The 15,055-nt window shown below is 48.1% G+C and overlaps 1 protein-coding gene across 15 annotated transcripts in view; it reads right to left on the bottom strand.

The window, feature by feature from the left end:
* Nucleotides 1-15,055, bottom strand: part of Myo5b (myosin Vb) — a 300,202-nt gene that overhangs the window by 169,807 nt on the left and 115,340 nt on the right. For 14 of the 15 annotated variants that reach the window (XM_063277100.1, NM_017083.2, XM_063277099.1 and 11 more), the window contains exons 2-4: nucleotides 8,716-8,826; nucleotides 3,097-3,268; nucleotides 777-921 (exon numbers count right to left, since the gene is read on the bottom strand). In XM_063277100.1, coding sequence (XP_063133170.1) covers nucleotides 777-921; nucleotides 3,097-3,268; nucleotides 8,716-8,826 — 428 coding nt within the window. Of the gene's footprint in view, nucleotides 1-776; nucleotides 922-3,096; nucleotides 3,269-8,715; nucleotides 8,827-11,620; nucleotides 11,788-15,055 lie in introns of those variants that run through there. The other variant, XM_017600854.3, reaches the window with a different exon arrangement.

Raw genomic sequence — 15,055 nt, 5'->3', positions numbered from 1 at the left:
CTCTGCAGCTCACAACTCTCTATGGACCACCATAGAGGTCAAGCCTGCCTGTGAACTGTGAATTGGCTGCATTTGTTCATTAGGGCTTTAATACCACAGACACCTTCAAGTCATTTAATCGTATGCCCTCAACTTGGGCCTACTGCACACGTGGACTGTTTAACCCTTGAAGAGAACACTGTAGCTAACTTTACCTCTATGTCCCTAACTTGGTTTTGCTTTTCAGCCTGTGCATACATGCGTGCGTGCATGCCTGTGTGCATGCGTGTGTGACAGGGGAAGAAAAAGAGAGATATTTAAGAACCCAAGCAGAATGCCATTTCCAGGTTACAATCTAAAATGCATTAGGTACAACTCCTCCCATGCAGTCCTGACTTCCACCCACAATGCTTGCTACCTCAAGAAGTTGTCAAGGAGTCCTCATTTCTTCAAGAGTCTATGGTGAGAGGACGTGGATTGGACAGCACTGAGGAGTGGTGGTGCTGTGAGATGGCTCTATTAATAGCAGCCAGGAAGAAAAGAAAGCCAAGAAGCACTCAGGAAGAGATAAGCACGAGGGATTATCCCATTGCTCAAAACCTGAAATAAATCTAAGCAAGCACTGGTCTCCAGGTACATGTGAACAAGACAAGGAGTGGAGGGAATAGAAACCCATGTGGCTCTGCTTCTAAGAGCTTCTTCAGCCCCAGTCTCACCACCCTGCGAGCAGCAGCAGTCAGACAGACACCCCCCTTCACGCCCTTCCTCGGGAATCCCTGGGCGGAGTTGCTTCTCACCTGGCCATCTGCTTGTAGGCTTCTTCTGCTACAGCAAAGATGTGGGGATCCATGTCGCCCATATTTTGGCCACTGTAGGCATAGATGACATCCTGCCCGTAGATTGGCAGCTGCTCATAGGGATTAATGGCAACAAGCACAATTCCTGTGAACAGACAAGACAGCAACCTTAGGCCCCATTGTCATGAGGTAAAGCTAAAGATGGGAGGGTGAGGCGTCTGGCCACTCAATTACATAAAGAATTACCATTGAGCACCCATGCTAGGCTCTTGGGGTCGACACAGTGATTGGACACAGCCCAGGCCTCAAGTTGTCCCACAGGAATAACACAGACACACTAACTCACACGTTCATGAAGTAGACACAATATTTCGAGACCAGAGAGAGGAGGTTTAACTTAAAACTCCACCTAAGGATTGAAATCTGGGAAAGACATTTTTCCTTATTTATTTATGAGCTACTTACACAGAAATATCAACTTGAGGACAGAAGAACTGTCTAATGTTGACCTCCCCAGTGACTATTCATGCTGACTACTTGTCTAATCTCTGTGTACCTCTGCTGTCTCTGAGGATAAAAGACCTAGGATATCCTTGAGAAGACAGCCACAGGGGAGAGCAAACCCCAGGTCAGTGGCCCACACAGAAGCCTCTGTGGTTTCCCCTGTTAGACCACACCCCTCATCTCTGCACCTTGATCTCCCAATGTCTGCACTGCAGTAGATTCAAACATGCTGATCAAGCAAGGAGGAAATCCTGGTAGGTTTTCAATCTCTTTTATGGATAGTCAAGTTCATAGCTGAGAATGTACAAAGGGGGAAAAAAAAAGCAAATCCCATCTTCTAGACATGGTAGCAATATGTCTTTTTCCCCCTCTTTTGTGAGATTGCATCCCAGATATCCAAAGACCCGTGTACTAAGGTACAAAAATAGATGTTTTCTAGACATCTTGGAAAGAGGAGGAGGGACCCTGACAAGAAGAGAAGTTCCCTTCTGTTGTATTCTCTCCTGGTGGTCAAGAGGGACGAGAGACACATGGATACCTCTTGCAGCAGGGGTTTGGGGGATGGGGGGAGTAGAAACCCTGAGACATCCCACTGAGGCTAGTCGCATGGAGAACACTCTTACAAGCAGCCACACATCTTCTGGTTTTCAGAGGGTTCAACCGAACTCACATGTACTCAGTTGACATTCTAATCTCATGTCCTGAGGTCAGCTATTTTCCCAAAACTACAGGGTCTTCCAGATGCCTTCACAGTTCCTGCCATCTTAGGTGGACTGGCTCTGTTGACAGCTGATGGGACACTGGATCATCTGAACCACCTCTTGTCTGCACAGACACCAAGGCAATTCCAGGGAGAGGGGGACTCCTTGGGCTTGGAAAACTGATGATCATTTAGCCCTTTCTCCTAAAAATGGAGGCTTTGCAACAGCTCCAGAAAGACGTTTTCTGGAGTTTCTGATAATTGATATTTCTTCTAAATCAATCTAGCTGAGGGTGAAGGGATTTTTGAAAACCATTCCTTCTCAGCATTAGAACCTAGCAAAGCAACTCACCAGGGTTGCCAGTTAAGTGACTGACTCCAAAGGCCGAGTGAAATATACAAGTGGAGAAGCCCCCGGCCTGAGTCTTCACTACAGCCACAGTGAGGCCAAGACAACACCCACCCACTGTAGACATCCGATCTACAGTCTGATCCTCACAAGGTTCTCACTGTTTTCCACAGATAACTGCTGGAAGATATGCTCTTAACATGCTACCAAGTGGTACTCAGGCAGGGAGGGAGGGAGGAAGGACAAGAGAGAGAGAGACAGAGACAGACACAGGGAGGAGGGTACAGAGGGTTATGTACACAGACACAGAAATTTCAAAACATTAATTTCAGGCCTTTACGTTTTAGACATTTTTATTGAGTTGCACATGACTTGGACAAAGTCATCAAGCATCACATTTGAACCTGGGCAGTGAGACAGCAGCAAGGAAGGCCGCCCTTTCAAATGGAAGCCAAACTCATGCGGTACGCAAGCCACCGTGACAAGGGCATGCTTCGAGTTGGGGTGCAATGGAAGGCTTGCCTTTCTACTAACCACAAGCAAGGCCTACACCAGCTTCCCCAGCAGCTGAGTGCAGCTGCTGTTAACACCGGGCATCCCACTGACTGTGGGCCTCGGCCTTCTCTTACGCAAAGTTCACATGCATGAGAGCCTCTAGAGTCATGATTCTTAACGTGTGAGCTTCGTAAGTGCAGTCTAAAAGTGAACACACACACACACACACACACACACACACACACACACTCTTAGCAGGTGCCTCCACTTACCACAGTAAGTGTAGATGTGGTTAGACTCCAGGAAACGGACCTTTAAGTTATGCAGAACTGCGGGCTCGTGGAGATGGCTGAGTGCAGTGAGGTCGTTTTCTCCTACTAAGATATCTGGATTCCGCAAGAATGGCACCTGGTTATTTTGGACATCGATTGGGTAATCCAGAATCTAGTCACAAGCAAGCAGTAGACAAAAGAAAAAAAAAAGCCACAATTATGAAGCACTCTAACAGTTCATCAATTTTCAAGAAAGTATATCAATGTTCCACTTTCAGCAGTATCTATAAGACCAAGTGTAAGGCGTGGACTAATTAAGTACTAAATAAATATCACAGAAGAACTTAAATCCACACGCATACAGAGACTTGTTTGTTACCCTTAAATTGTGAATAAATGGGTAAAGAGAATATTTCGTTTAACCTTGGTAAATAAACTAGGTAGATGTTTAGGGGAAAAAAATAAACCACGTTTCTACTCTGAAACACGAATTTTAAATAGAACCAAGAGAAAAATCAAGCCAAAAAAGGGAAAATGAGCAAACATTTTAAGTTTTAGGGTCAAGGACACAAAAGCCAGGAACATGTAGGAAAACACCAAGTATCACTGTAAATAACTTTAAAAAGCACACCATTTGCAAAGACAAACCGAGTAGGGGACAGCTTTCTACAGCACGTGACAAAAGTCAAGAAGAGACCACCCCAACAGAAGGTGGGGGTACAGGAAACAAACATGGACAAGCAACCAATAGAGGACACATGAGAACTGCTGACTGGGACCAAAGACTTCACAGTCAGCCTTTTGCGTGCAGTGTAGGGGTGTGTGGGGTGTGTGTGGGGTGTGTGTGTGTGTGTGTGTGTGTGTGTGTGTGTGCTTGTGAGCTCAACAGCACCCTCAGAAGACAGAGAGAACACGATTGCAAGTTCAAACATGGCCTTTGCTTCACAAAGCCTCCGTCTAAGAGAAAGCAAGGCCACAGCACGGAGAGCCCCATCACATAAGCCAGGGCCTGCGGACACGATCAAGACCCTCACGGGATGGAAGAGGGCAGCGCACCACACACGGTGAGGCTGCGGCCAGCTTCTGTAGAGTGTCAGCAATGTGTGTTGAGACACGTTCCTTAATATGTTCTCCCTCCGGGGCCTAACAAGATCATCTCACCAGTTAGCCACAACACAGACTTGGAAAAGTGACATCGGTCTGCATGGATAGCTAGCCAGCTGTCACAGCATGCTCGGCATTTTTTTAAAACGTGTTAAAAAATGAATTATTTCATACTACACACAAGTCTGCCTATCTAGAGTGATGTCTCCAAAATATCATTATCTCTGTTCGTGTGATTTTTGTGTGAGTGTGGCATGTTCTGCTGGGTCTTTCTCTTTCTTTCTTTCTTTTTTTTTTTTTTTTTTTTTTGAGACAGGGTCTTTACATGCCTTGGCTGTCCTGGAATCCACTATATAGACTAGGCTGGCCTCAAACTCACAGAGACCCACCTGCCTCTGCCTCCCAGTACTTGAATTAAAGGCGTGAGCACCAACACCTGGCCTGTTAAATTTTCCCCCCCAAATTTATCAATACCACTTTCTGTCTTTAAAAAGCTCTGTAGCCAATTTTCTCCATACAGTTCACATACAGTAAGTTACTCAACCATTATTGTGGAGAGGACACAGACAAAAATTCTAGAAGGCGGAACAAGGAATTGGGGAATGCTAAAGGCTGACCCGCAGCTCGTGAAACTCTGGAGTTGGTAACTTTAAGTTTTCTGAACAAAACACCCAAGGCCCTCAGCTTCTGAAGAGGAGCGGCTGGTTTGGGCTGGGGACTTTGGAGGTTTCAGTCATGATCGCTTGGCTCCATTCCTTTATGGCCGACAGCAATGCAGAAACTTGTGGTGGAGAAAGACTGGTAGAGCAGAATTGCTTAGCCTGCTGATGCCAGGATAGAGAGAGAAAGGAGAAGGGGGCAGGATCTCAATGCATCCTTCAAGGCACATCCCCGGAAACTAACTTCCCTTGTACTGGGCCTTCCTAAAGTTTGCACTGTGCCTAGCAGTGGTGGTCAGGCACCTTTGTGGCACCTCTGAACTTTGTCATCTGTTGAGTGGGTGGCATATGACTCTACCAGACCTTCCTCCCAAAGTGCTCACCCTATCCCGTCCTTCGACTTTCAACCCGGAAGGCTCTAAACCCAGGCCAGTACCTTGGCGTTCCAGGACAGACGCAAGGCTTCCCTTCATTTCCAACATGGTTCTTCTCTCAGAGGACCTTACCAGGCAGGAAGAGACAATCACATATAAAATTTGGGGGGGGAGGGACTCCACAAGTAAGCTAGTGGTATTGGTTACAGAAAATTGATAAGGAGTAAAATTCCAAGCACAGCAGAAGAGAGGTAAGAATTGCAAACTCAGCGTTCCGGGCCACAGATTCTTCAGCTTGCCGGTGTCCAGGGGGACAGAGCAGGGGTGGGGGTGGGGGCCCTAAGAGTAGGGATTTTATTTTCCTGCTACTGACAAGAGGATCTTGATTTTAACATCACTATCAGAGTCCAATGTTCACAGATAATCCTGGCCACAAAGGGATTCACCAAGTATTTGTAACCGTACAACATGGCGTACAGAGACTGATCTACCCTACAAGCTCCATTGCTCTTCAATGTAGTCCTACAGAGGTGAGGCCACCACACGCTTAATAAAGATGCTGCTTCCTTGCACTGGCAGTGGGGTGCAGGCTCAACAGGGCTTCAAACAGCTTTATTCTTGGTATAGTTTAAATAGGCAAAATAATGAACGTTCTAGATGGATTTAAGGAACTCTCAGTAACTGGACCTATGAGGGGTTCTAATCTTTCACCCCAGCCCTGAACACACTTGGCTAGGCTGAGAGGTGTGTCACAGTGCGGGGAGAGCATGCCGCTCTCTGCCGAGGCCTCCTGCTCACAAATGTGCACAGGAGAAGCACTCACTAGAGCTGCTCAGCACTTTACCCTGTGTTGTAACACAACAAAGGGAAAGGACACAAACAGGGAGTTTTCAGCCAGCAGAGGGCAGGAGCGGTTTGCAAGGGTGGTGGGGAGAGAGAGAGCGCTTGACCTGCACTGAGCTCTACTCTGGTCAAAGCTGAGAGAGGCCACACTCATCCATCCAAGGTTAGCATCGGCAAAATGCCCAGCATGGTCTAACGGCAGAGAACCAAGCTAAGGATCAGCACACGTGCACCTTACATTCATCTTGGCCCTAGGGAGGAAAAAGGCAGATGACACTATTCTTTTCTCCAGAGAAGTCACCATCTTCTCATTGGCTGCAAGACAGAATGTTAGGCTGGGTGACCTAAACCAACAGAAAAGGCACTAATGCCGCATGATTCTACTGGTATGAAGTACCGTGTGAAGCCAAAGACAGAAGCGGGCACCGTGGCAAGTGGTAAAAGACTGGAAAGGTGTTGAGGTGGGAACAGGGGGTGGGGTGGGGTATCTCCAGTTTTGCCCTGTGGAAAGGGAACACGGTGACAGCTGCACCAGCATGAACGCCACTGAACTGTTCACTTAAGATGGGTCACATGCTCTTCCAGTTCTTTCTCTGATTCCTTCAACGGGGGTCCTATTCTCAGTTCAGTGGTTTGCTGCTGGCATTCGCCTCTGTATTTGACTCTGACCTCATAGGTAGCAATGAATAGCCTAGTAAGATCACCAGTGGAAGGGGAAGCCCTGGGTCCTGCTAAGACTGAACCCCCAGTGAACGTGATTGTTGGGGGGAGGGCGGCAATGGGGGGAGGGTGGGGAGGGGAACACCCATAGAGAAGGGGAGGGGGAGGGATTAGGGGGATGTTTGCCCGGAAACCAGGAAAGGGAATAACATTCGAAATGTAAATAAGAAATACTCAAGTTAATAAAAAAATAAGATGGGTCACATGGCTACAGGTGCATTCCACGTTTTACTGGAAGAAACAACTGAGCAAAAGTGGGAGGGGCGTCTGTGGGAGGGGCAACTTAGACTAGAACCTGGAGAATTCTGAATACCTTACCAGAGGACGCCTTTGGCAGCAAAGTGCACGGTCCTGCTACAAAGCCCAAGGTTGGAATGGAGTTCTTTTAGCAGAAAATCTGACCTGCCTACTTTTCCCTTTGCTTCTGTCCTAAAATCAACAGCAATTTACTCCTTGGGCTGGGAGGTCTACCAGTGTGTGACCACAGGATGGCTTCAGCCTCATGGGAAATGCTCTTCGAGCAGTCAGCATCCAGCTATGCAGGGTCCCTGCCTCAAGTGTACAGTCACTCTCCAGGGCAGCTTCAAGCCAGCATAACCCATGGGCAACAGGCAGGGACTCAGATGCCCAGAGCCCATGCTGATCTTCAGTCCCAGGCTTTCTTCAGTTCCAGAGTGACCAGTCCTATAGCCAGAGAGGAAGAGATGGGTTGTGGGCAGCAGCCAGGACTCATAGTGCAGGACCAGATCTGCGTGTAGCCAGGGACACAAGCATCTGCTGTTTTAGCAACATGATGGATCATTCCTCACTGCCTCCGTACAGCTTTTAAAAACACCCACCCACTCGAAAAGGCCGACTAAAACGAAGTATGCCGGAGTAGAAGGCACTCCACTCGAGTGGGTGGACTAATTTCATTGTTTCGGGTGTGGGGTGGGAAGTTATTCAACATGGTAAACAAGACTCCATCTGCTGACGGTTTCTTTTCTCCCCTAAAAAAGGAGAGAGGACTGGACTAGCAAAGCCTGCTGGATAGAGGGTGAAGGACACAACCGATTAACTCAAATTCAGCTGCTCCAAATGTTACACTCAAAGCAACACTCTGCTCCAAATGTTACAAAGCGACACCCTGCCGGCTCGAAGTTCCTACAGAAAGAGTTGGTGGTTGGAGAACGTCCAATCAACAGGTTGTTCAACCAACCATCTGGAGTGGGAAGCAGAACAAAACGGTTTGAAGAATGAACAACAGAAGGCAGTTAATAATTCACAATTAAAGGGCACAATACAGGCATTCCAGGATCTGGAGCTCACCCAACACAAACCATCCATCCCCTCTGTGCCTGCTCTGCGGCCCACCTGTCTGTCAGTCTCAAAGTCAGTTCTTCATGTCGTCCCTCTACTTTGGTTACAACCAGCCTCCCTGTGTACATCTTATATGAAATGGCTGCCTGACACCCCCGCCTTGGTCCACCTGGGTCCCAGGTTCAATGGTTAACCTTCCTTCCCTGGTCCACTGGGGTTTGGGGTTTGGGGCATTGGGCACAGGAGCACCTGCACGAACATTCCCTACTCTTAGCCCAAGGTACCCTGAGCCCAGGCTCCTACCACCTTCTCTACTGTTCCCTCCTGCTGATGCCTCGTCGTACAGCATACCCGTCCTCTTCACTCCTCCATAAAGACTCCTGCCTCCTCGACCACCAGAGTCCCAATTGCTAACCTAAGCGGACCCTTGTTTCTTATGTGACATCCATGGAGCAGGCTCATGGTTTCACACTTCCACATATACTGCCATCAACAGTGACAAAGACATTTGGAGCTCAGAAGCTCCAGTGGGCAGACAAACGAAGGGCACAATTTACTATCAGACTCAATCGTAACGTATCTCGCCCCCCCCCCCAACCCCGGCTAAGACCAGCACTTACTGTGTCATCTTCCAGTCTGAGTTGTAGGCTCTCATCCCCATCTTTGTAGTCCTTGGTTAGTTCAGCCGAGCGCCACACCTCATCTGGGTCGGGGATCCAGACCCTCGTGTACTGAAAGACAAGAAGGAAAGAGACTTAGATACAAACCAAAGGATCCGAACGCCTAAAGCATGTGTCAGTATCTATGAAGGGTTTGCTGGAAAAATTATTTTACAGCAGTGTGCATGCACCCCACTTCCCTTTCAAAGATGCGAGATGATCCAGTATTATAAATAATAAATAGCTCATGGGGTTCATTTAAAACAGCGCCCTCTCAATCTCCGGAGAATGTGACAGTGAAATTAAAATTCTGCCGGGGAGGCAGCTGAGCACGAGCAGAGCTCTGACCATGAGGGTTTTACGCCGTCCTTTTAAAGACGCCAAACAGCAGTCAGAAGGACGGGCACGCTGTAATCAGTGGAACAATACTGGCCAAGTACAGGAAGCTCGGCAGTGCTTTGGAATACAGGTTACTCTGCTGTGGTAGTCTACACTCAGTAGAAATGGCAGCAAACAGAGGCTCCCTGTTAATGGTATGAATCTAAAATGTCTCCCACAGGTTCATGTTCTAAATACTTTGGATCCTGCTAAATCCCAGAGGCCATGGACCCCTTTAGGAGGTTGGGCCTAGCTGGAAGTATGACACTAGCAGACTAGGTGGGGGTGGGGGTCTGTGATGGCTACACCTGCCCCATTCCCCAGCCAGCTACTGTCCTCTTATTGAGTGGTCCTCCATGATGTAAAGAGCCCAGCCACACACTCCTGCTGCTGTGATCTCAGCTGCTCTGCCATGCCTCCCCTGCCATGATGACTGAGCTCTCTAAAACATATCTCTCCTTTCTCAGTAGCTTCTGTCAGGCCAGTCCCAGCACACAAGGGCAGCCAATGCAAGCATATTGGATCGTCGGCCACCAACAGTTACTTGTGCGTTCTGAGCCACAAACATTACAAGATTCTCGGTGTCTCCAGTACTGCCCTGTAAATAAAGTCATTCCATATGGTCTAGTCTGGGCAGGGAAGAATATACCACGCCTATTATACACCAAGGCCTTCGGGCATTAGTCACCGGGCTCTCGGCCCTGGTTATGTTACGATACACAGACAGCACTGCAATCAACAAGTCTAGGTTAACCATAAACAAGTCAGGGAGGACCTGCATTGACATGACACTTTGGGGGGGGGGGAATCAAGCACTTGGCATGCAGAACGGTGGCATCCCAACCCCCTGCCATCCATTCCGATCTCATACTTTACGTAGATGTCAAACAAACTGCTGAACTTGGGTTAAGAGATTCTACAGGGTCCGCTTGGTTTTAGAAGCCATCTGTGTGCCCCTGTGTAGACACGACATGGTTTTGTCACGTGACGTTCTCAACGCACCTAAATGGCCCTTTTCACCAGAGGCTGAACCGTGTCCCTGGGTCAGGTGCTGTGTGCTACAACCAGCTGGCTCTCTTTGGGTCCTGACTTTTTTTAATTAAATCCATGTTTTTCTCCAAGTGTACCCTACCCCTTTAATAAAACCAATATCCCGACTCCTGCTCCATTAATTCACCACTGAGCAAAGTCCTGTGGCCGTGGGATCGGAACATGAACAAGAAGAAAACCAACCTCAGAACATCTTTGACATCCCAACCTAGGGCTGACCATCATTTCTTTCTTTTTAACTTAGATTCACGGAGTCCTGTTCTCTGTGCCTCTAGCCCCACCTTACTGGGTATTTGTAGCAAAGTAGAGAACAGTGCAGTGCAGTGCACAGGACCAAGTCTCTGGAGGAAGTGAAGCCTTTCCCTGCTCTGCTGCCAGCATCCATTCTTCCTCCAGTGTTTTTGCTTAGCTTCTCCACTGTCCTTGAAGCCCATAGTCTAGCCAGTCCAGCAATAAGGTGCTCTTTCTGAGCGTTCAGTTGGTGGCCTTTCCTCAGTCACAGCGCGTTCGTTACCTCTGGTCACTGCTCTCCCTCTGACTGTACACCTGAAACTTTTACTCAGAACCGACCTTATATTTTGGACAAGGCCTACAAAGACTGCACAGAACGAGAGGTAACTGAGAAGAGTGGAGGCAGCTCAGGAGGGACTGAGTGGAGGTGATGAGCCCACCTAGTGGGCAGAAAAACCACCTCTCTGTTTCCTAAGTGCCAGGGCACTGTGGGACCCTTGTGGTTCCCTATTTGGCTCCTCCATATGAGGGGATGTGGCATCACTGTCAGCCAGAGGCTACTCTAGAAACACAGAACCTCAGCCTCTACTCAGACTCGTTCACTCAAGACCTGCATATCCAGCACTAACGTCTGTCCTGACAGCAAGTTCCCACACAGCCTTGTTTCTGCAAAGACATCAGCAAACTAGAGCTATGGGGCTGCATCTGGCACCCGGCCTGTGTGTGTACAACCCATGAGTTAAGAAATAATTACCTTTAACTACTCTCAGACAGAGGGTCAAAAGACTGGTATTCAAATAACGTGAAATGGTTTATGAAAGGTTGATTTTGGTGTCTACAACTAGTGCTGTTTGGAACACAGACGAGCTTACTCATTTACATATCACTGTTTTCACACGTCAGGGACTGAGCTGTCAGGAATACATATTTTAGGCATTGGGCCACAGGAATCTATGGCTTTGACAGAAAGGAGCGTCAACTCTGTTCTGTACTTGCTGCTTTCTTGAGCCAGTCATCCCTCATATATGTAGATGGATGGAGTCCCGGTTCTGACACCTTTGCATTGAAGGCCATCATTGCTGTCATCACAGAGTCAGCCCTTGAGCCGCACAGTAAATATGTCTCCAATTAGCTTGTTTCTGGTTTCACAGTCATGTCTTTCAAGGGAGTTTTACCTCTTTATTCCAAGATGTTCTAGGTACATTACCATGCATCCTTAGGGTCCTGCATATCTGGTGGATATGCTCAGTGATTAAGAAACTGAGTGTCGGGCTGGAGAGATGGCTCAGTGGTTAAGAGCACCGACTGCTCTTCCTGAGGTTCTGAGTTCAAATCCCAGCAACCACATGGTGGCTCACAACCATCTGTAATGAGATCTGATGCCTTCTTCTGGTGTGTCTGAAGACAGCTACAGTGTACTCATATACAATAAATAAATCTTAAAAAAAAGAAAAGAAAAGAAACTGAGTGTCTTACAGGAAAGCCTTGTTTTACTTAAAGCGCATTGCCCCGAGCACCACTGCAATCAAGGACCGACATGGAAATCTATTCGAGCTTTGGAAACCTTTCTAGTAGGGCCCATTCGGTGAGGTGACAACTCCTGAGGAGAGGAATAGTTACTCGGTGGTTGCAGAAGAGATCGGGAAGGACAGGGAAGACAATGCTAGCTGAGAGAGGGGAAGCGGACAGCTAGTCTAAGGTGGCTTTTAGAAAGACATTGCATATTCAGATCTTATCAAGCAAATGTCAGACTCAAATCCAGTAAACACTTGGCACCTAACCTGTGTGGCTCTGTGCCACATGCTGTCACAAAATCTCCTCAGTCTCCCTCCAGTAACAACCTGTGTGGAAGCCCTGACATTACAGCAGTTCACAGCTAACCCAGAATAACACTTCTCCTCTGTTCTGTACACGGGGTGGATACATCTGCAGGCCACCCTCCCCCTGCCCCTTACACTCATCCTCTGTGGCTTCTGCACTCGAAGCTCCTACAGATTACCAAACAGGGTCATTAACCCAACAGCATGTGTAGCACGCACAATGGGCAATTTACAGAATATTCAAGGGTTTTAACTTTTAATGATTCAACTTCGAGGCCTAGCTTTGCAAACAACCCCCCACTTTCCCGAATGACTTAAGATGATACATGGTCTCAAATCAGCACAAAATAGACAGCAAGAAAAGGAGACACACAGCAGAATAGGGAGAGACAAGGGCCACAGTAACTAGCAAAGACCTAAGAAGGGGGGACAGCCAGGTGTGGGGAAGCCTTGGGAGGAGGGGGGATTTGAAGGTGACATTACCTTACATAGTGATGCAAACGCCTGACAGAGAGAGCGCCCTAGATGTGACTTAGAATTACATTCTGCTCATTTCCTCCCATTTAAAACAATATGAATATAAAACCTGGAGTAAGTGCAGAAACAAGGAAAAGTACAAATGCGGTTGGGAGGGAGAGAGCCTTGCAGAGGGGAGAACCCTGGGAAGGAGAGAGCCTCGGAGAGGGGAGAGCCTTGGGGTGGGGAGAAGCAGGATACAGGTGATTTGAAGGGAAGGTTTAAGTGGAGAGATACAATATAGTAAGGACGTATGGAAAAGTTCTAAGGAAGCATACTATTATCTACCTACCTAAAATCATGTAATATACATGTCCACGTATACACACACATATACAGTGTAGATGCAATCTTCTCATGTGAGCTGACAGTACGACCTCCAAGAGGGAGAAGGGGGAAATGATATAAAATACAAACGACAATCCTCCTCTCCCAAAGCAGCCCCCACTGCTGCACTACAGGGGTACGATCACTACCATGCATGCAAACGCTCTCATCAGACGTTTTACTTAACCTATAGGGAAGCTATAACACACGTGTTCAGAAAACCTATCTGCTTTTTATGGGTATGGGTGTATGGCTGCCTGAGTTACGTGTGCCTGATGTGTGCAAATGCTTGCACAGGTCAGAAGAGAGCCTCGGACCCCCTGGCCCTGGAGCTGGAGGTGATTCTCAGCCACTGTGGGTTCTGGGAATCAAACTTTCACCCTGCACAAAAGCAGTAAGTCTTCTTAACTACTGACCCACCTTAGGAGTAGATAGGAACAGTTCTGAATTGTGTGTGAGGGTGCGGGTGTGAGGGGACTTATGGGTGGAACTGAGTGGCTGGCATATATATGCTAGACAAATGCTTCACCACCCAGTCACCCGTGGCCTCTGACTTGTCTCTTAGTTTTCACACCAAAGAATTCCTCTCAAATCTAACCTCTACCAGCTTGACTGTACGGAAGACAGCAGACTGTCAAAAGGTAAGCTCAACTAGTGTGAGCTAACCTCAGACCTAGAGATCCTGTCGCTGTTGCATTTTAACAATGCTCAGCCCCTTTATGAAAGGCAAACAGAAGAGCAAGCCTGGCCCAAGTAACAAATAAATGATGATTTGGGGAAGAGCACTCATGTTAACTAGGGATGCCCACATCCAATGCTAAACAGCGCCGAGCTGCTCTCTGGGCCTTTGCTCCTCCTTTCCTCTGTCTCCAGTGACAGCCCCACATGCAGGTAGAGTGTGGCCACCTAGGACAACAGCGCTCTGCACAGGCTGCACAGTACAGTCACGTGGAGAGCTTGCTAATTCCCAAGCCAGGCAACACCCTGGACTGTCTACATCAACCTCTGGGGTTGGACTCAGGCAGTGGTGTGGAAGTTTCCCAGCTGAATCCAGTGCACGCCATGAGCGACTTGTGTCTGAGAAACCACGGAGAGGGGCGTCAGCCATCCCCAAGGGTGTGGAGGTGTACTTCTTCCGTCACACTCGCCAAAAAAGTTACAAGCAAATGCAAACACGTGTCTGCAGGAGCACACCGTCTGTCCATGTATACACACCTGCATGTGGTGTAACCCGGCCGCAGGTGTCTGGGCTCTAAAAGACAGTTCAGTGATCGTGGCTCACTATCTCGAGTAGGCTGTTGCATAGGGCGAGCATTGGCCTCCTCGGATGAACAACAGGATGAATGTTGCATGAGAAGCAGGAGGGTAAGTCCAGTACCTTCCATCACTTGGGTGTCTCTGGGTCTCTGTTCTTAAGCAGCTATGCGCTGTCTTAAGTTCAGTAAGTGGACCTGGCCCCTTTCGTTCCAAAAACTAAGAGAAGTGGTTCTTGGTGCTGGCTGATGGATAAGAACTATTCGTAGATCTTTAAATCACAAGGGCACTAACAGCCATGCCCCACATTTGAATAATTGAATCTCTAGGGGGTTGGATCCACAGCATTACGTTAGAACAACAAAAGCCCAGCTAACTTTCTGCATGATGAATGAACACACACAATTACAATCGGTATTGAGCGAGCGAGCGAGCCTCAGAGCAGTCAGAGAACGGGCATCTGAAACATTCTCCTCCTGGCGTCATCAATGCTACCTCAATAACGCCAGGGTAACTGATGTCAGGTCCTTTAAATCATTTCAACTTAGTCTCAGATCCAAGTCAGTGAGAGCAGGAGAATCGCTCCCACTTTAAACAGGGGAGTCCAGATCGTTAGACCGAAGAGACGATCTGCTCAGGCTGCTGAGCATGGAATGTGTGTGTGGGGGGGGAGGGGGGGCGGTTGCAGACCTGGGGCAAAGATTCCAGCCTGTGCCTCAGAGTCC

This window comes from Rattus norvegicus, chromosome 18 (assembly GCF_036323735.1).
Source record: "Rattus norvegicus strain BN/NHsdMcwi chromosome 18, GRCr8, whole genome shotgun sequence".
NCBI classification, from domain to species: Eukaryota; Metazoa; Chordata; class Mammalia; order Rodentia; family Muridae; genus Rattus; species Rattus norvegicus.
The sequence above is the reverse complement of the archived record's forward strand: the minus strand, read 5'-3'. Positions and strand labels throughout refer to the sequence as shown.